Here is a 24753-nt window from a genome sequence, read left to right on the forward strand (position 1 = left end):
GAATGATCAACTGATTCCGAGCCCATACATAACAAATAGCGCGACTCAGGGGTATATAATGACTACAGCAGTCCGAGTCCAGCACAATAACTACTTAGTGTCCCGTGATACAACATGAAGCTTGAAGCCGAGCATGTAGTGCATGTCGCAAGACATACAGTGATGGCCTCGACTATAATATGACAGCCGAAGATTTGAAACCGTGGGGGTCATGAGATCGACATTCGACGCGGCATCTCCAATTCCAATGAGTGACTATCGTAATACCTCCAAGGTTCGTCGTCCTCTCGGAGCTCGTGGACACGAGAATACCTAGACTTGCGTGCTCTCCGCTTCCGCCACCAGAATCTACGTCAAATGACTGAGTCACGACGTCAAGCTAGTCGTATGATCACTCACATAAAACCAACAATCCCTGCAATAGCCACCACGACAGCAACGATGCAACCTGCTAATGCACCCTTGTTGCGCTCTAACCACTCTTCCACCTTCGTCAGACCACCCGGATCAGGGTTCACGAATGCAAACTGTCTGCCAGGGAGTTCCGAGCTGCTTGGAGGATCGGTTGGATCGTAGCAATACTGGGTAAAGCATTGTGAGCAGAAATCTGAGCGCGAGGTAACTGCGCGATCGATTGCGGCACATTGCAAGCATTTGCCCCAATCCGGATCCGCAGAAGTTGTGTTTGGTTTGAAGCCACCTAAGGTATTCCAGAATGCTTGATTGATGAACACGGCTGTGAACATGGATGTGTAGGAAAATTGTGTGTCGCCAGTGCTGCAAAACAATTTAACAATTTATTATCTTTGGAGAATGCGAGATACTCGGCGTACTTCGTAGCTGGCGCGCTTCCGTCCAGCGGAGGCGCATTAGGAAGGTATATAATCATCGGGTAGGTTGGTTGACCCTCAGTGAGATTGCAGCCAAAGAACGTTGGGCGCATATTGACGCCTGTAGAAACAAATTGAGCGGCAGTTCCAGGTATGGGCGGCATCGGTTGATGCGAAGACGAGAGCACTGATGATATACGCTCGAAAGTAGTTAGCAGTGATGTACCGCTGGCAGGAGTTAGTACCAATTACTTGCACATTGCTAACAGGTGCTCACTTTGGCCAGTAATTCGAGTCGTCCGCACTACCGTCTATGACAACTACGACATCCAGTCCCCTAGCCTTAACCATTAGGCTACTGAGGGGAGTTTTCTCGAGGTTTGAACCACCGTCGAGGAGTTCAAGCCAGTCTGAAGACGAGTCTTGAAATGTCACAGGATTGATCCCTTTAAATGGCTGTAAATATGTCAAGTGGGTGTTTCGCATCGAAATGATAGTACGAACGTTAGGCCAATTAGCTGCATCCTTCACATCGGACGACGGTGTATGTGATGATAACTGATTGAAAAGAAAATTCATGCCGTTTTCCTCTTCGCTGTTAGCATCGAACCCGAAGTTCCCGTCAGTAACATTCAAGACAGCCTGAAATAATAAGTCAGGTCGAGACTGGAGTAACTCTCAATTAATAACATGACATACGTTGAAGAAACTGGAGCTAGTACCCATAACAAAGCTTGCTTGATCGAAACCGGTGACGCAAGCCGATTCGTTAGCCGGCAGACCATTTGTCAAATACGTTCCAGCAAATTGCAGTGATAGCATCGCTGCAAGGTCCGGATCCCATGACCCAAACTCAAAAGGTGTAATCTACATGATTCTAGGTCGAGATGTGTTCCTTCGCTCGTAAGTTAAGTGCTTACCTCATAAACAGTCGAATTTAGAGGCACAGACGTAGTTATCCCTGAGCCCGCTTGACGTGAGTCAGCGGCTACAATCGGGAATGGCATTGTGTTACTCCGAAAATTCGGCAGGAGGGATATCTGGGACCATAGTTGACCAGCGCCGTGGCTGGTGTCATTGGTATAGAAATTGTCTCGCGTTGTTTCATTCAAGAAGTGATATGAAACCATCCGACCCCATAGGTCAGTCACGCTAGTGGGACTGAAGTGGCAAAGAGGTCAGTTTGATAATGTATGCGTGATGGTCTGATAAAGGAACGTACACTCCGTTATTTGCTTTTGATTCAACACTCTCCAGGACACTGCCCCAATATGCCTGGTTATTACTATCGTCGACTGATGGCGCTGATGGCACAATCAAGTCAAGGTCTAACATCCATGATGAGAGATCACCCCCATTCCCATAAACCAGTTCCTGGAGTGACGGCCAATCATTCATAAGAAGTGACCCGAGCAGCCATGAACCGCCTAAGATACCGTTGGTTACATCATGAAAGCTTACAGCGAGCGTTGGTTGGATGGAGCACTTACCAGATGAAGCTGAAAGGTAAGATGCGACCTGCAGCAGACCCCCGGTCCCCTTCTCTCTAGCAGTATCATTTCTCCCATCTAATCCCGACAATACACCTGCGCCATATTGTGCTGTACGATATCCCTCGCCCCCGATGACGATGCCAATTCTGGGAAATTTGCCCTGTAAAGTTTCCAGGTTGCTGACAATGTCCGACGCATTACCAAGCCAGTTGGACCATGCGTTTGAGATTACATAGGACTCCCTGGATGCAATGTAGTCTGCTTCTGACGCGTTTAAGACCTGACTTTGTGGTGTAAAGATTCGCACGAGCGAGGATGTCTCCGGACAGTTCACATTGACTGTTGGAGCATACGTATTGACCGGGTTCTGCGCAACGGCGACACGGAGGACACAGGATAATATTATATGGAGAGCAAGCTGGAGAGGGAGGAATAGGTCGGGAGTAGTCATGGACGTGAATGCTGCATCAGGGCAGCAAGCTCAAGGTTAATGTTATTCGAAATCTAAAGTAAGCTGTGTCAGATCGGCTGTGTTGAACTAAGTATATGTATCCTAGTCCTTGAAACGGTGATATTCACAGCACACAACCTTCGCTTGGGCTCAACCAAGGACCAAGGTTACCCGAAGACGATTGAATATTACTACGGTGGATAAAAACGTCCGCGTCATGGATGGCTACAAAAATGTAAAGAACCAAACGTTTTGGTTCCGCGGAAGCAATTTGCAACTGACTAAGCCACAGGGCTACAAAGTTCTGTTTAACTCTAAGTAGAAATTTACGAAGCAGTCGGCATTTAACCGCCATCGTTGAACGCTTTGTTGACCGCTAATACCATCTTCCCAGTGTCTCGGCGACAACCTGCCTAACATGCCAACGAAGCAACTTGTGTGTCACTTACCTCCCTCATGAGTCTTCTAATGAAGGACTATCAACCTAGTGGTCTGCTGATCAATCTGAGACGGATCTGGACACCAGACTTTATCGAATCTATCTAGCTCATTCCACAGTAACCCCCCTTGGCGGTTCGAGTCGTATCAACCTCACAGATGCGCCAATATTTCAATGGCAGCGGGTGACAGAGTCGAACGCCATGGGTGCCTCTCCGGCATTTCTCCCGCAGGACGTGGACATCACCCATCTATTGGAGCCCTTCACCAATCCAAGTTGCGGATTGCTAATGGTTTGGCAATATTCTGGGTCCAATAAGAAGTCTTCCGCTGAGGTTGATCGCCTTGTTCATTTCCTTCTGCACCCAAGTTTCAAACGAGAAGAGCTTGTCGGCTTCAGTTGCGCTCGCGAGGAGACACTATTGGTCAAATTTTTACAAGATCCAAAGTAACATCGAAGGAATTGCATCGAAATCAGTGAGTTTGCGGTGTAAATGACACGTGTGGATTAATTCGAACGCGAGTTGTGAAGATGCAATCACAACACGGGTCTTCATCGGCTGGGAGAAGGAGTGTGTTGCCCGCGGGGATCCGTATTCGTGTAGGGCATTCGTGTAGGTGGATGGAACGCGCACGGGGTTGAGATAAAAGAAGAAGTTTTTAGACGAGTGTCTGGTCATCCATAGACGCACGATTTTGCGCGCTTAATTGGTGCTGCTGCGAGCACATAATGCTAGAGGACTCTCAGGCCAGGTAAGTAATCTTAAGTAGCTCTGAGCAGGTTAAATGTTGGGTTGCGGACCGCAAGCGGACCGGCTAACGATGTGGTGTCCATACACTGGTGGAAGTTCACCCTACCGGGCCGCCCAGCCTGGCATTCCCCTCTGGCATATGACCTGCTTGTGGTGGTGGGACACTAATTAGAGCATCGGGTATCGTCGGTCAGAGCAATTCTTAACCATAGCTCACCACCGAACGCGGTTTAAAACAAACCCGAAGTTGCTACATTAATAGCGATACCCTTCAGACCCCCTTCAGTAGTCCAACGACCCAAGTATCATGTCCACCATATACTCGTTCAACCAGCTGATAGCTGAACGCACTCGTGAATACCCAAACCTTGAGATACTGGGCATTCCAGATAAAGACTTCAATGTGAGTACGACGTGCTGGCCAAATTCCGTGGGGGACACTTACAGCAGCCACAACTTTGAAAGTACACCAAGTATACTGTTGCTCAGCTTGATGCTTCAGCGTCCCTGCTTGCTCACCATTTACGGGACAACGGACTACTGAATGGACGTTCCAAGGGGGATGCCACCAGTAGGATGACTGTTGGACTTCTAGGAATCAGCAACATCAATTATGTAGCTACCGAGATGGCGCTTTATCGGATGGGCTATTGTTGGTGGACGACGGTATTCTTGTTCTAATTTCTGCTAAACCTTGCACAGGCGTACTTTTCTTGTCGCCGAATAACTCCCCTCCCGCAATTGCCCACCTGTTGACCGTGACAAATGCAACCCACATTATAGTGCAAGACGTGCTATTACCTTCCGCAACAGCTGCTCTCACCCATCTCAGTAGCCCCAAATCCGTGACAATCATCAACCAGCCTTCATCTGAAGTCTTCGGCTCAGCGGCTCGTTCTTTGTACCCAGAGAAGACAAGATGGGACCCTGTACTGGCCTGGGAGGACGAGTTTCTTCTGCCGGTCACGGTCATTCACTCGAGCGGTTCCACTGGTTTCCCAAAGCCGATCATTGCAACTAACAAAGCAGCTGTCGGCAACTGCCTCATGAATTTCGGTCTTACAAGCTTGACAACCTTGCCCTTGTATCATGTATGTCACTAGTTCGTGATACCCGAATTCGCTCATTTTCCCTGGAACAGGGACACGGTCACTCCAATCTATACCGTGCAATCTATGCTGCAAAACCACTGTACCTCTTCCCAACTGGATCAATTCCATTGACGTCCGCCAACGTTATCAAGCTCCTCAAGCAAGCTCCGGACGTGGAAGCTCTATATGGTGTTCCTCTTGCATTGAAACTCATGGCTGAGACCCCTGAAGGTCTGCGGGTCCTCAGGGATCTCAAGCTTGTCATGTTCGGCGGTAGTGCATGTCCTGACGAGCTCGGTGACTTCCTCGTCAATGAGGGTGTGCGCCTTGTTGGCCATTATGGCCTTAGTGAGTGATATGCAACGGGTCGAGAGAATTTTGAATTCAGCATATCTTAGCCGAAATGGGTCAACTCATGACGTCTTTCCGGGACTTCGAGACTGACAAGGGTTGGAACTGGCCACGTGCTAAAGGGCCCTATGTGAAGACGAATGTGAACGATTACCTGCGATTTGAAGACAGGGGCGGGGATACCTATGAACTGTGTGTTTTAGACGGCTGGCCGATGAAGGCAAGTACTTCTACTGCCATTGGATTACATTGTCTCACTTACTGGCGTAGATTATGACCAACCAACCCGATGGGTCGTATGCCTCGAAAGATCTATTTATCAAGCATCCCACTATCCCAGATGCATACAAGTTCATCGGGCGAATTGACGATACTCTCGTTATGGTGTGGATATTAACCCACATATTGAACACCTTTTGTTTAACAACATGCCCAGGTTAACGGTGAGAAGACGAATCCTGTCCCGATGGAGCTCACCCTTCGCTCGTCACTCTACATTGCGGACGCTATTATCTTCGGTGCTGGCCGCACTCAAATCGGAGCTCTTATTCTTCCAACCGAAATTGTAAAAGACTGCTCTCCTTCGGAGCTCGTTAAGCTTGTAGCGCCTATTGTCGCTCTTGCCAATGCCGAAGCTCCCTCGCACTCGCAGCTTGCTACTGAAGCCCTTGTCTTCCTCCCTTATGGCACAGTGATTCCTCGTGCTGACAAGGGTAGCATTTTGAGACCCCGGGTGTACAAGGAGTTCGAGAGTGTCATCAATGAGGTCTACAAACGACTCGAGGGTGATGTTGACGGGGCTGGGAAGCGACGACTGAATAACAAGGCGGAGGCTAGAGGAGTCATCAGAGATATAATTGGCAAGACGATCGATAGACCCATCGACGACCTAGAAGATGACACTGACCTGTTCAATTTTGGGCTAGACTCATTGCAGTCTAGCAGAATACGAAACACCATTCAAAGAGTCAGTTCAAAATCTCCAATGATTCCTTCTTGTGCTGAATGACGATGCAGGAGATCGACCTAGGTGGCAAGAAGCTGTCGGCTAACGCAGTTTTCGAACATCCTTCTATCGCGGAGTCCGTTCGTCCTTTGACTTGTAGGCAGTCTGAACTGAAGCAAATATGTAGGATTGCCCAACTCCTGGTCGCAACGTCCTCTGGCAATGAAGGCGCTTTAACGCAGCGAAGTCCGCTAGAGATTGTGTTGGAACTTGTTAAGAAGTACAGCACGTTCGCGTATACTCCGAAGACTCACGCCAACGGAACAAATGGAACTGCGAAAGGGTTGGTCATACCTCGTGTTGTGAGCCCATTGTTGTACTTTCAAATTTTATATCTGATTGCGATATTGATGTAGGTTGTGTTGACTGGTGCGACTGGGTCGCTGGGAGCATACATTCTAGATGAACTACTTTCGGACCCTTCTGTGGTCACTGTGTACTGTCTGTGCAGAGCAAAGAACGACTCAGATGCGTCCAGTCGCATAACAGCTTCCATGAAGACAAGGAAGTTATTATCTCATAATTTCCTTGCTCAAACCCGTGTCAAAGCTCTCGCTTGCGACCTGTCTGCGGAAAAGCTTGGACTTCAGTCAGACGTGTACAATGAGATCGCAACACGGGCAACATTGATCATCCACGTAAGTATATGGAACACTACTCATTCCATTTTTCTCAATCATTATGTGCAGAACGCCTGGGCGGTCAACTTTAACCTTGGCATTTCTAGGCAAGTCAGACTTAGTTCGATAAAAACCAACTGACAGAGCAATAGCTTCGAACCCCATATCCGTGGAGCTGTGAATCTCATCAATCTTGCCCTTGCATCGCCTCATCCCCGACCAGCAGACTTTTACTTCGCGTCTTCAATTAGTGCTGTCACTGCTTGGCGCGGACCAGAGCCGATCCCAGAAGCCATTACGGACGATCCGTCTGTCGCGCAGGGGTTGGGCTAGTAAGCTCATACTTCGTGCAGTTGACAACCAGATTGCTAACTATTTGGTTAGTGCCCAGTCGAAGTGGGTTACCGAGAAGCTTTGTCAAGCTGCTTCTCAGCAGACACCTATTCGTGCGGGCGTGCTGCGTAAGCCATGCGCTTTCACTATAAGCTGAACAGTCATTGAAGTACATACAGGAATTGGCCAAATGGTGGGGGACTCCCAGAATGGCGTGTGGAACGAGACAGAGGCTATTTCACTCATCATAAAGGTAATGAATCTCATTACCAACGGTACATCTGACTGTCATATTCCCTGACAGTGCGCAGACACAATCGGAATTCTTCCCAATATTGAAGAGTCAGTCTCGTGGCTCCCGGTGGACTACGCAGCAAAGACTATCATCGATTTGGTCAATGTTCCCCCTCAATGTGGGCCCCTGGGAGAATGCCCGGTTTCAAATGTGATTCATCCGAGGCTTGTGCCGTGGTCATCCATCCTCTCATCTCTGCAGCATTCCGGCCTCAAATTCAACGCCCTCCCGCGGCACGAGTGGATCAAGGCTCTACGTGCTAGCCCTATTGATGAAGTCAGCAACCCAAGTCGGAAGCTGCTGACCTTCTTCGAGAACAGATATGGGCAAGAGGAACTGGATACACGATACCCGTTCTTGACAGTGCAAACTGAGAAAGCAAGTGTGAGTCTCAGGAGTGCGCCTATCGCTGATACCAGACTGGTGGGGAAATGGGTGGCTGCTTGGAAAGAAACCGGTTTTTTGGCTTGAACACAGTTGCTTCAAGTTCTGTCGATGCCAATGCTTTATTATTACCAAGCCACGGATATATCTACTGCTGACAGCAACAAAACACACTCATTAGCCGATCGTCGTGTCTGTCTATTTTGACGTGGCTCCCCCTCACCTATGCTAGAAGAGTCCGCCAAACAATCGTTGTCAACCGGTTAAATGCCTTGATTATCGGCTGGTAAGGCTGTCCTGGAAAGACGGACTGGAGGACATAGTGTCATTTCGGCGTCATCTAGTCTGGAGAGTCAATACTCCAAATAATCCCGGTAAAATCATCCTAGTTCCCAGTCCACAATTGCAGTGATAGTCGAACCGTCCACCATAATGTTTCTGGGGAGCAAGTCGCCATGTGACAAGATGACGTCCACGTCAAGGGGAAACGGAAAGAGCACGTCGTCGTAAATCTTGGAGTGCAGAAGAGCATTAGGACTTTGCAATACTCGTCAATGAATTGAGCAGCGTTATCGAAGGCGCGGTCGGGGGCGACGTTATCAGGAAAGTAGGTATTACGGTAAGGGCCTCCTGTCACAGATTCGGCATCTTGCAGCGAATGAATCCCATAACACGAACTTCCTCTTCGAATTTGGCTCCGCCATATTTGACGACTACCCCAGGGGCACTTCGAACGACGGTACGAGCACCACCTTCGGATCTGTAGATGAGGTTATTTACTACAAGCTCCCGTAGCTCTGCATATGACTTTGGCAGCCATAGTGCCGGCGGAGTTGCAGAAGTTGCAGGAGCATGCTCCATTTTAAGATACACAGGCAACTACAAGGAAGGGAGAACATTGGACAATTTGGATTTAATAGATCAAACTTGAAATGACCTACGTTCAATGGAGGATTCAGGGGGTATAAGAAATTGAAGGTTCGATAGAAAAGAGGAAAACATTAGACTAAAGGCTTTTGTAATAATATGACCAGGATGTACAACCTGCGTTAAAGGGATCGAAGAAACTTGGTAGGAAAGATTGACAGTCCGCTCGTACTAGAGATAATCGAATAAGTAGTTGAACCGCCGGCCCGCACCGGCGGTCTAACGTTGCTAACTCCTTCATGATTGAAGTTCTGATCAGCTGGGTCGACGTCGTGCATCTAAGCTTATATATCTGACCACCACTAGAGAAGACTGCTACTTCTATCAATCATTCCAGACGGGAAAAAGTCCATGGGAGGTTACCGGCAAAAGGAATCCTTTATGACCAAACTTGTCCGCAAGCTCATGCCATGCGTCGCCCCTAGCGATCGTACACATACGATCGACGTCGATGCTCATGACGCCATGCGAGACAAGACCACTGACTCGTCCAACGGTGGCTCAGTGCCCGTGTTCGACATCAGTGTCTCCGGCGAAAAGCAGGGTGAATTAAAGGACATGAAATGGGAAAAGCCAACGCAAGTGGCTATGGAGGTGTGCCCTCCCTCAACGGAAACCAACTACGCAGAAGTCGATGTTATAGTTACCCCTACGTCAACCATGGCTCTCCTCCCAATATCCGAAACAGAGGGGATGACCAGTGGAGCAGTTCAACCTCCAGGATCGACTGGGGAAGACATCCTTTTGTCCTCACCATCATCTCATGTTGATACATTGCACACTCCATCTGGGGGTACACAATCACATGGCGGAGACATTTCGCATACAGCGACAGATGCTAAAGAAAGCTTCACAGACCTTGAAGTGGACCATGGAGCAACAGAAGAACTTGAAGTGGAAGAGGTGGAACCGATGGAGGAGGGTGACGAGGATGTTCTAATTCTGAATGGAGGTACAGGCATTCCGATCGGGCCTGTGAGCTTCATATAATTTCCATGAACTACGGCTGATCGTTGGTGATTTTGCCATCAGGATGGCGAACCGCACCCACTTTTGCCACCAATATCACCTCGACACATGGGGCGCAAATGTCTCGTTCTCGACCTCGACGAGACCCTTGTTCATAGCAGCTTTGGGGTGAAGTATTCAGCTTCTCAATATCATGCTGTTTCTGACACGTTCGCTCGGCCGTCCAGTCTCTTCAACAGGCGGATTACATCGTGCCAGTGGAAATTGAGTGTCTCTGGCACGATGTGAACGTCATCAAGCGCCCGGGCGTTGACGACTTTCTGAAGAAGATGGGCGAAATTTACGAGGTGGTCGTATTTACGGCCAGTGTGAGCAAGGTCTCGTGGAGTGCTATGTACGTTGACGTCGTCGGCTGATCATCATCATCACAGTTTGCGGACCCCGTCCTAGATAAGCTTGATGTCCATCAAGCTGTGTCGCACCGACTATTCAGAGAGAGTTGCTATAATCACAAGGGAAACTATGTCAAGGTAATGATCACATATTTCTTGTATGTTCCGTGCTTAACTCATCATGTGTAGGATCTCTCCCAACTGGGCCGTCCTCTCGCAGGTACTATTATTCTGGACAACTGTCCAGCATCATATATTTTCCACCCCAGCAATGCGGTCCCTGTGTCGTCCTGGTTCAATGACCCGCATGACACAGAACTCACCGATCTTTGCACTTTCCTTGCGGATCTTGACGGCGTGAGAGATGTTCGTGGGGTCTTGGATGGCGATCTGTAGGGGTGGTATATAGGTTTAAGGAAGAAAACCACCAGTAAGCTTGCGGCTCCTTGACTCCACGAGCGTACCTTCATTGCGCGTTGTTTTGCTAGTCTCCCGATTATCATACTGACATTCGACGTTTCGTTTTCTGCACGATTTAAAGCTACCATAATGATAATGTAACATATTCACCACTGTATCTCTTACTTGTATATTTGGGCCTAATCTCTGCATGCGAGGGATTAATGATATTTTTGCTGCGGGACGCGACTGCTTTTCATCACGTGAGTATAGATTCGCGACGCGTTTGTTGATCCGTGTATGGCAGTGAGACTCAACTACGTCCACATACCACACTTTTAACGAGCACCGAACACCTGAATCGATAGCACCACCATCAAGTCGACCGACACATGTCATTTCAAAAGGGCCCACGTTTTGTGCCAGAGAAAAGTGCGTTCCCTGGCTCGGTGTCTTTGTAACAGCGCTCAGTTCAACTTCATCATTCCAACTCTTACAGTTTCCGATGTTCCAGGACCAAATACCTATAGTCTGCCAGAAGGTATGTAGCATAAATAAAATATTGATATCATTTCGCTAACGCCAATGACATGGTAAGATCAATTAGATACCTACAAACGAAGTGCATTTCTGGAGAAAACCGATCGTTTCTCAAAGGAAAAGGTATCTGATGCCCCAGGTAAGCTTGACAGTTTTGTAGTAGCATAGCGCTAATATGTTTACAGGACCAGGAACATACAACTCTGCACCAAAAGCCCGCCCCAGAAATCATCCGCTGCTAAACATGCAAGTGACGATCGATACGCAACGCTATTGAAGAAAATAGAAGAGTTGGAAAAGGTACATATTGATGGTAAGAAGGCGGTAAGAGAAATCTCGATTCCTTTTCGAAATATAGACCTCAAATACTGTGTTATACAGCACCAAACTGAAATGGACCGCTCTAAATTCGAAGTCGCCCGTCTTTCAAGGCCAACTTGAGCAAGGGGAGAGATTGGAGAAGCTGAAGAAACACAACGAAATACTCGAGTTGCGAATCCAGGAGTGCAGAAGAGGCAATGCTGCTGACCAAAGCGACCTGAGGAGCTGCGTATCAAACTTCGCATGTCCGAACATGAGCGCACACAACTCGTCAGCAAGCAGGGGGAGAGCAGTGACGCAAAGAAGGCACTACAGAGTCTCGAGGCAAGAGGAGGAAAGACGAAGTACGGGAACGTGGAGAGGAAGATTGGGGAATTAGAAAAGGCTGTATCTGCAGAGAGAAGAAGAGAGAATTGCTGGAAAGCCTGGTCAACGAGGTGAAGGGAAGGCAGTGAAGAAACTCCGGAAATCACGCGACATGATCAAGGACCATTCAAGAAAAGCTCGACACAGCTAACAAGGACTCCCAAATGCGTGCCAAGCGCTTTCATCTCTTCGAGATCAAGCCGAGAACCAAGAAATCGATTTTTGCAGCCCGTACCTGGACCCATATCGTTCCGTCCTTTCTCGAGTTGCGGAGGAGTACGGCCGCTTGGCTACGACATCCATAGCTGCATCCAACCATGCCGCACTCGTGAAGGACCATACCACACTTCAGTTAAGTTCGTTCCGATTGGACGAAAGCTAGCAAACTCAGAGGGTCAAGTCGTCGAGCTCGCAAACCTCATCCGCCACACGCAGGAAGAAATTATGCTCTTGCGCCAAGAACCTGCGCGACATACGGGAAGAAGTGGCTTTCCACTTGCAAACCTTGCAGGACCCACCGAGCCACCCTTGGATAGCTACTCCGAGCTTCATAAACTCCATTGTCTGGAGGGAGACATCTACCAGAGCGACAGAAGCATATCTAGAGACACCATGCAGCCCAGGAAATTGCTCTGACATGCGGCTAGGACCACATCCGACTTCTATCACTCCTACAACGACGAGCTACTTTCAGAGTCTTCTCGCCTTCCATGGCGTTCTCGAGAAGCAGCATGAAGTTAACCGTGCACTCATTGACCAACTTGCTCGTAACTCGGCCGAGCGGAATATTCTGCAAGCAGAACTCGCGAAGGCACAGGTTGAAATCACGGCTGGACAGCGCGCGCTGGCCGATGTCCAAATTTCGTTGACGGAAGGTCGTGAAGAACAACATAGGTTGCAACGTCGAGTGGAAGAACTCGAGAAGGATTTACGAGACACGGCAGCAAGTCACAAGCAAGCTTTACAGAGGGAGCGTGATACCTCTCAGAAGCTGTCTGATGCGCTTCACGTCAACAAGATAGCCGAGGGAGCTCTCAAGGCTGACATCGAGCAGTGCGTCTCCCGCAGCCTATTCCACGGACAACTGACCTAAGAAACTTACACAGGTTGCACGCAGAATTGGCAGATGTATCACGCTTCCAGGAAGCCTACTATAACCTGGGGATGAGAGACTGAAGCACTAGTTGCGAGGAATAACCTCGCAGAGGAAGAGGCCGAGAATCTCAGCAAATTCAATGCTGAAATTCTTAGCCATAACAATCCCGCTCAGAGGATTTTATACGTGGATAGGATTCGTCGGGAGCTGGCCGAGGTCAAGCAGGTGAGCATCCTCATTGTCTTGGTTCTTCCTTGACTCACGGCTACCAGACACTACTCGTGTGTACCCGCGACCGGGACGTCATGTCTGCAGCGAACGAAGATTTACGGCATGAAGTCATGATGTACAAGTCGGTCATGGTACCGAAGATAGCAAGCCTCGAACGAATCTAACCCGTGTGACCCGACCTCCCCTCACGAGCCAGAACATCAATATCGTGGCGACGACTTCCATCCCGCCTTGTGTTGCATCAGATGCAGTAATTAGTAAAGCAACCGTTCTGGAACACATACCAGGAGATATGACTTTGGATGAGCTGATATAAGGTACAACATATTACTCTATCTACGATGTATGTATATTGGATTGATAGCTGCTAGTCTCGAAGTCACCGAGTACTCATCCCAATCCCATAGCATGACAGTGTAACTCATGATGGATACACTTATTCACAACAGCAGTCCAAGAAAAGCATATATGTCCCGTCGACGTCGTACGAGATGTGCAAATAGACTATGTACATAGTACAGAAATACGGTGACGAATCCGACTGATAGACAAGTCCGCGTTCAAACAACAGATGATCATAATATTTCTAAGCCTCCTGATCAAATCACTGAGCCATGACGTCCCCATAATCACTCACATGAAACCAACAATCCCGGCAATAAATAGCACAACATTAGAATCATTCCCGGACCAGTTCGCATGCACAAAGGGAGCTGAGGTGTTTCCCCATCTCCTGCAGGCGCCTTAACCACTGGAATGTGGAAACCACTCATGTTCCAATAGATATCCTTCACGTGCCCGTTTTCGTCCGGTTCTGACGGCATGGAGAAATGGATGTCCTCGCACAAGAGTAGCCAGTACATCCTCTGGCAGAGAGCGCTCGTCACTGTGAAGAATTACCGACAAGTTAGAAGACTCACTCATTTCCATTTCGGCAAATTTGAAGCCTCTGAGAGCGTATGATTAGAACGAATTTAGATTCAGGAGAAATCAACAACCGTACATGCAAGCACGATTGCCCGCAAGGAAGGTCATCCTAAAAAAAGTATGGTTAGATGTATGCGACAATTGGATTGCTGTGACACACATGGATGAATAAACAACCAGTATATCTCACTCCATCCTTGACCCCAGCTGAAAGAATCATGAGTAACTACCTTTCTTGACACACATAGAAGCTAACCTCGAGTCAAATCGAGCCATCGTTCGGGTTTCCATTCCGACGCATCCTCGCCCCAGACAGCTGGTTATGATTCGCAGCAAGGAGGGATATGATGAATCTCTGATGTTTAGGCACAGGAATCGTATCGATCTCTTCACCAGATGGAGACCGAACCGGGAATTGTAATGGCACTGATGCAGCTTCTGTAGTTCTTCGGGAGAGTCAGTAAGAAACGTCTCTCTTCGACCAACTTACCTTCGAGTGAGGACAGGAAGTGATGGATAGAGCCTCAGCGTCTCTCGAACAACCGCGTCTAGGAAAGGAAGACCCATCAATGCATCGTATGACAGTCTGGCGGATCCGCCTTCATCTTTGGCGTGCGAATGGTCAACGTCAGAGGCTTCACATGCAGTCATAGCATCACGGATCTCCGCTCTCAGCTGTTCCTGAATATGAGGATGCTTCGCAAGCATATACAATGCACGAGCCACTGCAGCCGTCGTGGTATCGACACCAGCAAAATCATAATGCTATTTGGTAGAGAAATCAGTCTTCGCCACAGGTAAGCAACCACAACTGACTTCATCTGCCCTAGAAGCTCGGCATCGCTCAGTCTATCTGCCTCGGATGACGAGGCGTTTGCCTTGACTGCGCGTGTCTCACGTGAGGAAAGACATTTCATGAGCAAATAATTACGCACTCATGATTGACATGATATCCTTTCCCCTCGTTCCTCCCGACGTGTCATGGGACCGCGACGGGGTAGGGGAAGGTATCTCCAGTGCAGCCTTCTTCTGTTGGAAAATACTTCTACTGCTTGCGTCCGTGACTTCGACGATGCGGCGTAGCTCTCTAAAATCTCGCATGGTTTGCGTCGGCAACCAACTTATCGTGAGCCAGTCTGCAATTTTTCGGCGCCAGTAAGGAGAGAAATTGCGCATAAATAGTGGAACGAAGGGTCGAAATAACGCGGTTTTACTGATGTATAGACTGTGAGGGCAAGGATGTCAAGGGATGTTTTCAACTGGCAGACTAGTCTACGCACCCTAGCATTCGTAGCGCCGCTGTGTACTCGCTCTCATTTCTTGAGTCCAATGCAGCTGAATGGTAGCCTAGCACGCCCCTCGCAAAACACAATCAAGAGCGCTGCGAGAGAGCCAAGGTAAAAGATCGAGTTCTACTGAATCTGTACATGCCAATGGTGAAGTCACGGATGATGACGCACATAAACATGCTTACTGTCGGTAGGGATATTTGACACGAGGATGGATTTTAGCTGGTGGGAAATGTTTTGAATAACGGGCAGAAGCTCCCTCAGTTGGATATGGAGAACACTGGATTGAGCATTTTGCGCTGCTTTCGGTGCTGTTCCCCTGTGCAGCGATGAATACAATCCACGGCAATTATCAACAGGTTTCACCTAGCGTAGAAATAAGACCCTCGCCGAAGACGAGCATGTTGGAGCTCAAGAAGGTTTAATGAAGAACATTTGAACAATGCCTTGACGCTTACTCTATGAAGGTATCATTTTCCTCAAATATATGTGGCTCCTTGACAAGCATATGATGAAGCGCGCGTGGGTCTGATACGAATAGACACTCCTCCTGGTGACCACATCAATGATCACGCCTGATGCAGGGTACTGTGAACCACGCACTCCAAAGAAAACATAGACTTTAGCAACTCCACCATAATCTGCAGCGACCTTTAAGGTGGATTCAAAACTGTCCAGGAATATTCTCTCTATGTTGCCTGCATCCATGAAGTAAGCATCCAATATGTAGGACTGACAGTCAGAGAAAATCAACCTTTCAACCAATGATCTTTTGCTGGGCCTGCAACGTTTAGGGCGTTTGCCTTTCTAGAGACCTGTCTCTGAACGAGCTTGCATACTGCAAGGGTAAGGACACTGTATCCAATCAGTTGAGGGAAGGACATCTTGCAAGATTAGTAGGTAGTACTGGCACGGCCACCGAGCACGACAGTGATTACAGTAATGGAACACTGGAGTTTGAAAGCAGCTTGTGAATGATAAAAAGATATGGATGCCAGTCGGGACACGTACTAAGTGCGAGCTTGTGTACGTACTGTTTATCTTACTCGGGCTCGACTCGGGTTCGGGGGCAACGGGGCCGGCTTCGATTTCTCTGCGCCATAACCACAAGCCTGGGCTTTTCACATGTACCTCTTACTAAAGTTGCCGTGGTGTGGTTCAGGACCGGTTCGAGATACGACTGCCCGAACCCGCACCCAAACCTGTTCATGATATCTTAAGACTGTCGAACCCGAACATTAGCCAACGGTTCGGTCAAGAACCAGTTCTATATGGTGCTGTTCAGGTGCGAACCGGTTCGAACTTTTTTTACTACCAAAAAATGAAAAAAAAAAATAGGAATTATAGCTATTTTGCACCCAACCGCACTTCATCTACAGCGTCGTCGAGCCAACATTGTCTCCGTGCAGCTTCTTTGGCTCCCATTTCAGCTTCACGGTGTCTCCTCTCCTTCTTGTACTTATTCTTTACAATTTGAATATCACCGAAGTTTTCTGGAAGTAAACGTGCACGACGTTTACTATCTGTCAGCCCAGCATCCAAAAATGCACGCTCGCAAGGCACAGAAGAGCCTTGGATAGGAAGGTAGTCGAGGGCCATATGGCTGAGATCGGGTATCGCATAGCATTGGCCTTCCACCACTCGAAGATATGCTCTGCCTGGCGCTCTGGAGATGCCCGTTCGTCATTGATGATGAGTGGCTCCTCGATGTACAGTTTGAGCTCTGCACGGAAATCCTTAGTGACGAGCTTTTCACGGGCACGCCGACCTTCAGTAACCCTACTCATCAAACTGCCGAAACTGTTGCTCGAGCTACTGAGCTCTGGTGTTGGTATAGGATCCTTGCAAGTAGCAATTTCCGTGGCGTGTTTTTGGCAGTACTTATCAAACTAAAAGTATGATGAGATACTGAGTCGAGTGCAAATTTTTCACAGAAGCTGACACATACCACTTTTTCCATAACAGCGAGGGCTTGTTGTTGGCCGTCTTCGGTCCACGCGACATTGAAATACTCATCCTTGATACAGGGATTGAGATCTGAGATAAAATTTAGCTTTCAAGTCAAAAGTCAAAATGAGGGGTGTTTGAACGAACACATAGAAACAATGTGCGCAGGGGAATTGTCGGTCTTATTGTAGTACTTTTCAAGGTTCGCGATACCTGCCTGGATTGCATGTCGAAGCACAGCCATCCCTGGGGTCTTCAGAGAAAATTTGCCACTGCGCAATGAAGTCTTCGTAAAGAGGAAGAATTCGCCAGATTGTTGGATAGTATTCAGCCGAAAAGGCTTCTTGTACATTAGCTGCTGCCTGAAAGATATGTCAATGTGCCCTCCCAGTCCTCGATACATGAAATACATACAGCTAAAACCTTCCGAATCATAGCAAGTAGATCCCATTCAGTCTCCGAAACACGATAACTTGCATACTTCTGCTGGTGTTTGTCAACGTTAGGTACATCATCTGAGTCATCTGCGGTGTTGATAAATATCTTAACAGCCTGAAACAATTGAACTGTGAATGTAACATCTGAATGAAAGGAAGTTCAACTTACTTTCTTGAGTAATAACATTCGGGCTATAACACCATTCCATGAGCCCCATCGAGTTTTGCAGTACGGGAGAAGCTCGAGCTCTTGCTGAAGTGCATCTTCACAGCACTTCTTGAAGTACTTCTTGGCTTATGGGGACCGTCGAACCTGCCTGTGACAATAAATTAAATAATGAACAACAACCCTCGATAGTTGCCTTGAAGGTACCTGTGCAATAAATCCTCGAACCTTCAGTAGAAGCCCCGAAACTACTTTTACCTGTTCCAAACCAGCAGGCAGGTTTGCACATGCAGTCTCGGCATCTTGGATAAGAGCCTCAATTCCTTCTTCCATGTCTTCATCATCAGCACTGGCATCAATCTCGCCCAAGGTGTCTGAAGGAGGTGGAATCACAGAGGCATCTTCGACTGTTCCCACAGAATTCTTTTTCTTGATGCTGGGAGATAGCTTCGTCAAAAATGCCCCTTCGGCAAGGGCCACTGCATGCGAGAAGCAGCTAATGCAACTTAGTAAAACAACAATCATGAGATTTTGACAGTACCAACTGCGAGCGCTGCGCTGTTGCATTAAAGTCAGTGTGACTTCGCCCTCAATTTCTTGCCCAGGACACGCAAACTTTTATCGTTCACAGAGACATTGTCAGCCATGATGTTCTGTACCTAATATGCACCATGAGCAACACACAACATAGCAAAACTCGAATCAACCTTATCGGAGATGCCAAACTTATCCAAAATATCATATAATTCCTCGCCAAGGTTCTCGCCAGTATGACTACCCAGAACCTCTGAAAAAGATAACAATTCGGAATGCAGCTGCCATTCTCTTGTCATCCAATGCCCCGTTACAGCAAGATATGATGTCATTATCTTTGATGTCCACCCATCAAAAGTCAGGGAAACACGACCAGGAGATTCCTGTTTATTATATATAAATTATGGCCCTTGAAAAAACACGTCTCGTACCTGTAATTCCTCGGCAAGATCCCTTCGAATTTCATCTGCATGTTCGAGAACACAGGTGGTAATTTTCGTCCGATGCAGGATATCAGCATCTTTGGTTTTGTTCCGGCTGTTGTAAGTGAGAAGGTCACGAAACGACTTATGGTCGACAAGTGATAGTGCCTGTGCAGATATTGTCAATGCTGACAGGCGAATTATGTGGTCATTCACACACCTGATCAGTCTCCAAAATGAAGCGAATGATATGTTCTTGCAGACCATCTTTCGTATATTGAGGCTCTGTTGTAGGTTTCACCGTCTCCGCAAAGTCAATAATGCTTTGTTGCCTATCAAAAAACAAGTCAGCATCAGGTAAAGGTATACTCGACAATTCAAAATGAATTGTGTGTAATTTACGTATTGGTTGCCTTGCCTTCCAAACGGTCCAATTCTTCCTGTGGAACACATCGTTCGTCCATGTCAATGTCTTGCTGCACGCACTTCTCACGGTATCGACGGTAGTGAGACATGCCCATATGTTGGATGTGAGTGCACATAGCAGTGTTGTTGCCTTTGAAGATAGTTTGCAGTTTGCCATGCTTTTTTGGATTGGCTTCACGAAGCTCGTTAGTACAAGCCAAGTGAGTCTCCAACAAACATGAAACATAAGTTTGGTACTCACACACAAGGCTCGCAGACATAACCTTGTGAAGGATCCTCGTCGTCGACCAGCTTGAAGATTGTCAGAATGTCCATGGCACCATCACCTCTTTTGCGTTTTTTCTTGACCAGCTCGGATGCTGTATCATCAGCAGTCTCATCTTCGACTGACGTAGATGACCCTGTACGATGAAGCCCGTTTTGCTTTACACGTGCGATCGCTGGTGTTACAGGAGCCCCTTCAGTGAATTCACCCGTCTGAGACGGGCAGCCGGGCGTGACAATGTACCGATAGAGACGAGCCATCCGGTGTGGGCCGGTGGCAATAATTGTACCGTGATAGACGAGTGGGCCGAGGGTGTGGTGTATCCGAGGCAAACGGATGGGCCGGGGGTATATAGTATACATGGTAGTATAGCAATGTACTATATAGGTGATTATGAATGGTGGTGAATCCAGTGTGTGATAGCGAGTGGGCCGGTAAATAAGGCACAATGGAGACGAGGGGGCCGGTAGATGAGATGCAATGGAGACGAGGGGGCCGGGGAATGGGGTGCAATGGAGACGAGTGGGCCAGCCATATGGGGTGCAATGGAGACGAGGAGGCCGGGGAATAGGGTGCAATGGAGACGGGTGGGCCAGCCGTATGGGGTGCAATGGAGATGGGTGGGCCGGTGTTACAGGGTGCAATGGAGACGGGTGGGCCGGAAGATGAAATGTAATGTAGACGAGGGGGCCGGTGTTACAGGGTGCAGTGGAGACGGGTAGGCCGGTAAATGGGGTGAAATTGAGACGGGTGGGCCGGTGTTACGGGGTGCAATGGAGACGGGTGGGCCGGAAGATGAAATGTAATGTAGATGAGGGGGCCGGTGTTACGGGGTGCAGTGGAGACGGGTAGGCCGGTGAATGAGGTGAAATTGAGACGGGTGGGCCGGCCGTATGGGGTGCAATGGAGATGGGTGGGCCGGTGTTACAGGGTGCAATGGAGACGGGTGGGCCGGAAGATGAAATGTAATGTAGACGAGGGGACCGGTGTTACAGGGTACAGTGGAGACGGGTAGGCCGGTAAATGAGGTGAAATTGAGATGGGTGGGCCGGTGTTACGGGGTGCAATGGAGACGGGTGGGCCGGTAAACGAGGTGAAATCGAGCCGGGTGGGCCGGGGTTACGGGGTGCAGTGCAGACGGGTGGGCCGGTAGAACAGGTGAAATCAAGACGGGTGGGCCGGTAAAGGAGGTGAAATTGAGCCGGGTGGGCCAGGGCTATGGGGTGCAGTGGAGACGGGTGGGCCGGTGGACCAGGTGAAATCAGGACAGGTGGGCTGGTCAACCAGGTGAAATCAAGACGGGTGGGCCGGTAAAGGAGGTGAAATTGAGCCGGGTGGGCCGGGGCTATGGGGTGCAGTGGAGACGGGTGGGCCGGTGGACCAGGTGAAATCAGGACGGGTGGGCTGGTCAACCAGGTGAAATCAAGACGGGTGGGCCGGTAAAGGAGGTGAAATTGAGCCGGGTGGGCCGGGGCTATGGGGTGCAGTGGAGACGGGTGGGCCGGTCAACCAGGTGAAATCAAGACAGGTGGGCCGGGGCTACGGGGTGCAGTGGAGACGGGTGGGCCGGTCAACCAGGTGAAATCAAGACAGGTGGGCCGGGGCTACGGGGTGCAGTAGAGATGGGTAGGCCGGTTGACCAGGTGAAATCAGGACGGGTGAGCCAGCATTGCGGTGTGCAATAGAGACGGGTGGGCCGGTAAACGAGGTGAAATCGAGCCAGGGTTATGGGGTGCAGTGGAGACGGGTGGGCTGGTCAACCAGGTGAAATCAAGACCAGTGGGCCGGGGCTACCGGGTGCAATGCAGATGGGTGGGCTGGCGTTATGGGGTGCAATGGAGGCGGGTGGGCCGGTACTGTGGGGTGCAATGGAGACCGGTGCATGCATGCAAAAACCATATTCGGTACATCCATACAGTAACTGGCATATCCATCATAGAACAACCGGGGGATCCATTGTATAGCAAAACAAGATCTACCGGAAATATATCTTTGAATGACATCACTTGTCTAAATATCTACAGTCTGTTGACCCAGAGTCCTCAAACCCATTCCATCTCCACTGGGTCGCTGAATTTTACATTGCTATATTTTGCATACTCTGTGCTTGGAGTCCCGACAAAGTTGTGAATGCTGTCTCGCATGTACCACGCAGTGACAATCCGGTTGCCTTCTTCAACATTCATGTAATGTCTCACCAGGCGACATGATGAAGCCAACATTGAGCCGGAGTTGTATAGAAATTTGATTCCGAGGTTCATAAAATCCATGATAACCGGCTGATAAACACCAGCGGTTGTCATGATATCAAATGCCGCCGGTCGGCACTTTGGGTCTCTATGAGGCGGTGTCCGGCGATTGCATATGACCGACACAACATTGAATATGGATGTCCAGTGTTGTAGATGATGGTACATCTCATGCAAATGATATCGGGTTGCCCATTCGCCCAGCCTGACTTGGGTTTCCATTCCGGCCCAATAAAGATCAGGGTGCATGACTCGAAGTGCAGCCGAAACTAGTATACCGGACCTTTGAAGGGAGGTCGTAATGTTCCGACCGACATCACCTTTCAGTGCAGTGGATACCTCGGGCGAAAACCCATCTTCCGGGTCAAGCTTTGGAAAACCATGTTTCTAGAATACTTCAAACCGGCGACTTCAATATATATGGACCGGACGTACCTCTCTTCCTTGCTGAAACCATGCAGGGGATATATTGATGCAACCGGGCGTAATCTTGCCATCCGGACTTGGATGAAAGTTAGACCGATGGGTCCTCCATTCAACAGTCCTACCAGTTGTTATGCTGTGCTTCAATAAATCACTCATGGAATGCGTTGCACCATGCATATCTTGCTGTTATGTATGTCCGGCTGAGCTGAAATTCAAATGGAGATCAATGGAAGACTGACCATCATCATAGCAGTCATAGCTCCAGGCAAATACCAGACAATGATTCTACCTCCGGAATCGACGATGACGGCTGGTGTTGTCAAGAAATGCTCCTGTTCGGGGGGGAATCTGTCGAAGAGGGTCTGCTCTCGTTTTGCACTTCGACCGGATTCATCTTTGTCCAGGGCATCATTGTATCTGACCATGTCTATTTTGAGATGAACTGTATGGTGGTGAGTTGACCGGAATGTGGTGATGGACCGGCATACCTACCGGCATTGGAGTATGCAGAGGCCATCACATTGGCAAGATGCTCTAATGCAATGCAAGTGTCAATATCCAAGAGTCCAAGGTTCATGTTTTTTGCCGGTCGTTGATGAATTGTGGACATGAAAATCTCGTGAACCAATTCACCAGCAAGGTAGGTCTGATACAAAGCCCAGTCTAGTGGGATTGCGACCATGTCTGGAAAACCAAATGAGTGATGGAAAAACACCACTGTTGAATGATAGCCGGAGAGATAGCAGTTAGAGAAAATAGTTTCACATTCACACGGCCTGATTGCAAAGACAAAAACCGGTGCTTCTCATTTACATTGCAGTGAATATGACAGTAACATATAATAGTATAACATATTGACCGGATGCGGAAGGATGTCAGGTTGTCCTTGACTGCACCCAGGATGCACTATGCACTGACATCTGTGTTCAACCGGTCAATGAGTGCCTGTGAGGATGCGACAGCCCTTGTGAGTTCATCAATCGGCCCAACCAATCCGGCCAACCTATCACTTGAGCTTCTAAAATTGTTCATCCTTCCCCTGTAACATATCCAGCAACTCTCTCCAATTGGCGTCTTGTGGCACTGCACAAGAGATGTTGAACGGTTGTATCTGGCAGCGGATCCGGACCCTGAAGAATATATGGGAGCATGCCGGACCTTACATGATCCGGCTATTTTGGATGTGTGAGCATCCGGCAAAGATTAACATGATCTGAGGGACTTACGAGTTGTGAACAGTGAAATTCAACCAAATCCATCACATCTTTGATGGATGACTTTGGCAACATATCGGACACCCGGCAAGAACCGAGACCTTTCCTTCCACCAGTCATTGAAGTAGTCCGGCATATGAGCACTGTCATAGTCATCGCATGCATTGGAATCAACAGAGAGGCGCAATGCCTTGATATCCTGCAGGATAGCATCAACATCCGGTCGCCGGTCCCACAATGTGTGTGCGGTCATGATTGCAAGCACCCCCTTGAGAAGGTGGGAATGACAGCGGACAACGGGTGATAAATGATATATTGATGAATGGAGTTACAAAGGTCTGTATGGACAGTGTAGAAGATGAGTGCAAGGGATATCAGCATTGCCGGATAGCTACCTCCATCTCCCATTTCATCAAGATGTAAAATTTGTTGCATAGCCAGGCAGTCGTGGCAACAACTCTTGTCACATAGAGGCGCATGGCCAACAACCGGGAATTGGCATAGAATAAGGCGCGAGAGATATCCCCAGCAGTGATTTGATTGCCCTAGCAGCAATGATGACTTGGTAGGGGGATGAGAGTACAGTATTGTTCATGGAGGGAAGTGAGGCTGTAGTGAGACCGACACTCAGAATTATTTACATGTGTCAACCCATAATTTCATATTACCTAACTGGTGTTATGAAAGATTCAACCGGTACCAAGAAACTGCTCCAACCGGTACCAAGAACTATCCAACCCGGCACCATGAACTATATATCCAACGGTAACATGAACCACCCGACCAGTACCATGAACCACCCGCCGGTACCATGAACCATCTGACCGATGGCATGAACCATCCGACCGGTACCATGAACCATCCGACGGTGGCACTATCCGACCGGTACCATGAACTATCCGACCGTACATGAACCATCAAACCGGTAGTTCTGGCTGACCTATCATCTTCCGGAAAGTATCCTCTGCATGTCCTGCTAGTTGGTGATATATGTGAGATTGTCGGGCAGCATAACATGTAGTCCGGTGAGCCCTTCAGAAGTCGCGGTGTCCATGTGACTGAGCCATTGCTTGGCTTTGTGGTTAAGAAATTAATGGACCACTGCATTTCATGTTTGACAAGAATAACCCTCACTCATTTCCAACGATCACGCAGTGCTTCGTCCG

The 24753-nt window shown here is 48.6% G+C and overlaps 6 protein-coding genes across 6 annotated transcripts; 4 read left to right on the forward strand and 2 right to left on the reverse strand.

Moving 5' to 3' along the window:
- Positions 1-209: 209 nt before the first annotated feature.
- Positions 210-2774, reverse strand: EDB91DRAFT_1058168 (phospholipase B; the record flags this gene model as incomplete). The annotated part of the gene is made up of 9 exons (XM_041314135.1): positions 210-348; positions 400-777; positions 834-1058; positions 1108-1286; positions 1335-1472; positions 1530-1697; positions 1751-1991; positions 2053-2257; positions 2321-2774. 9 exons carry the CDS (start codon positions 2772-2774, stop codon positions 210-212), a joined length of 2127 nt encoding a protein of 708 aa, XP_041173865.1.
- A 286-nt stretch (positions 2775-3060) lies between these two features.
- On the forward strand, positions 3061-3981 carry EDB91DRAFT_1152493 (uncharacterized protein). Its single transcript, XM_041319483.1, has 3 exons — positions 3061-3247; positions 3286-3689; positions 3745-3981. The coding sequence occupies exons 1-2, from the start codon at positions 3231-3233 to the stop codon at positions 3662-3664; spliced, it is 396 nt and encodes a 131-aa protein (XP_041173866.1). The 5' UTR covers positions 3061-3230; the 3' UTR covers positions 3665-3689; positions 3745-3981.
- Positions 3982-4271: 290 nt separating this feature from the next.
- EDB91DRAFT_1238832 (putative aminoadipate reductase) lies at positions 4272-8131 on the forward strand (the record flags this gene model as incomplete). Its single annotated transcript, XM_041321769.1, has 15 exons — positions 4272-4367; positions 4430-4616; positions 4853-5055; positions 5106-5403; positions 5454-5626; positions 5677-5790; positions 5843-6373; positions 6424-6488; positions 6540-6714; positions 6769-7050; positions 7102-7139; positions 7185-7364; positions 7417-7493; positions 7545-7618; positions 7670-8131. The coding sequence occupies 15 exons, from the start codon at positions 4272-4274 to the stop codon at positions 8129-8131; spliced, it is 2955 nt and encodes a 984-aa protein (XP_041173867.1).
- Positions 8132-9169: 1038 nt separating this feature from the next.
- EDB91DRAFT_1152517 (NIF-domain-containing protein) lies at positions 9170-10980 on the forward strand. Its single transcript, XM_041319484.1, has 5 exons — positions 9170-9946; positions 10004-10108; positions 10168-10317; positions 10372-10470; positions 10522-10980. The coding sequence occupies exons 1-5, from the start codon at positions 9323-9325 to the stop codon at positions 10726-10728; spliced, it is 1185 nt and encodes a 394-aa protein (XP_041173868.1). The 5' UTR covers positions 9170-9322; the 3' UTR covers positions 10729-10980.
- Positions 10981-11041: 61 nt separating this feature from the next.
- On the forward strand, positions 11042-13733 carry EDB91DRAFT_1152520 (uncharacterized protein). The gene is made up of 14 exons (XM_041319485.1): positions 11042-11163; positions 11231-11272; positions 11330-11394; positions 11497-11595; positions 11653-11692; positions 11718-11946; positions 11977-12029; positions 12114-12318; positions 12352-12442; positions 12653-13011; positions 13065-13086; positions 13130-13279; positions 13327-13406; positions 13430-13733. Exons 1-14 carry the CDS (start codon positions 11124-11126, stop codon positions 13599-13601), a joined length of 1647 nt encoding a protein of 548 aa, XP_041173869.1. The 5' UTR covers positions 11042-11123; the 3' UTR covers positions 13602-13733.
- EDB91DRAFT_1084857 (cytochrome P450) lies at positions 13722-16209 on the reverse strand (the record flags this gene model as incomplete). Its single annotated transcript, XM_041315820.1, has 12 exons — positions 13722-13789; positions 13923-14171; positions 14206-14234; positions 14289-14321; positions 14469-14528; positions 14703-14977; positions 15019-15095; positions 15148-15437; positions 15493-15547; positions 15687-15820; positions 15960-16051; positions 16105-16209. The coding sequence occupies 12 exons, from the start codon at positions 16207-16209 to the stop codon at positions 13722-13724; spliced, it is 1467 nt and encodes a 488-aa protein (XP_041173870.1).
- Positions 16210-24753: the final 8544 nt, after the last annotated feature.

This window comes from Suillus paluster (genome assembly GCF_016628075.1).
Source record: "Suillus paluster strain FC165 chromosome Unknown EDB91scaffold_59, whole genome shotgun sequence".
NCBI lineage: Eukaryota > Fungi > Basidiomycota > Agaricomycetes > Boletales > Suillaceae > Suillus > Suillus paluster.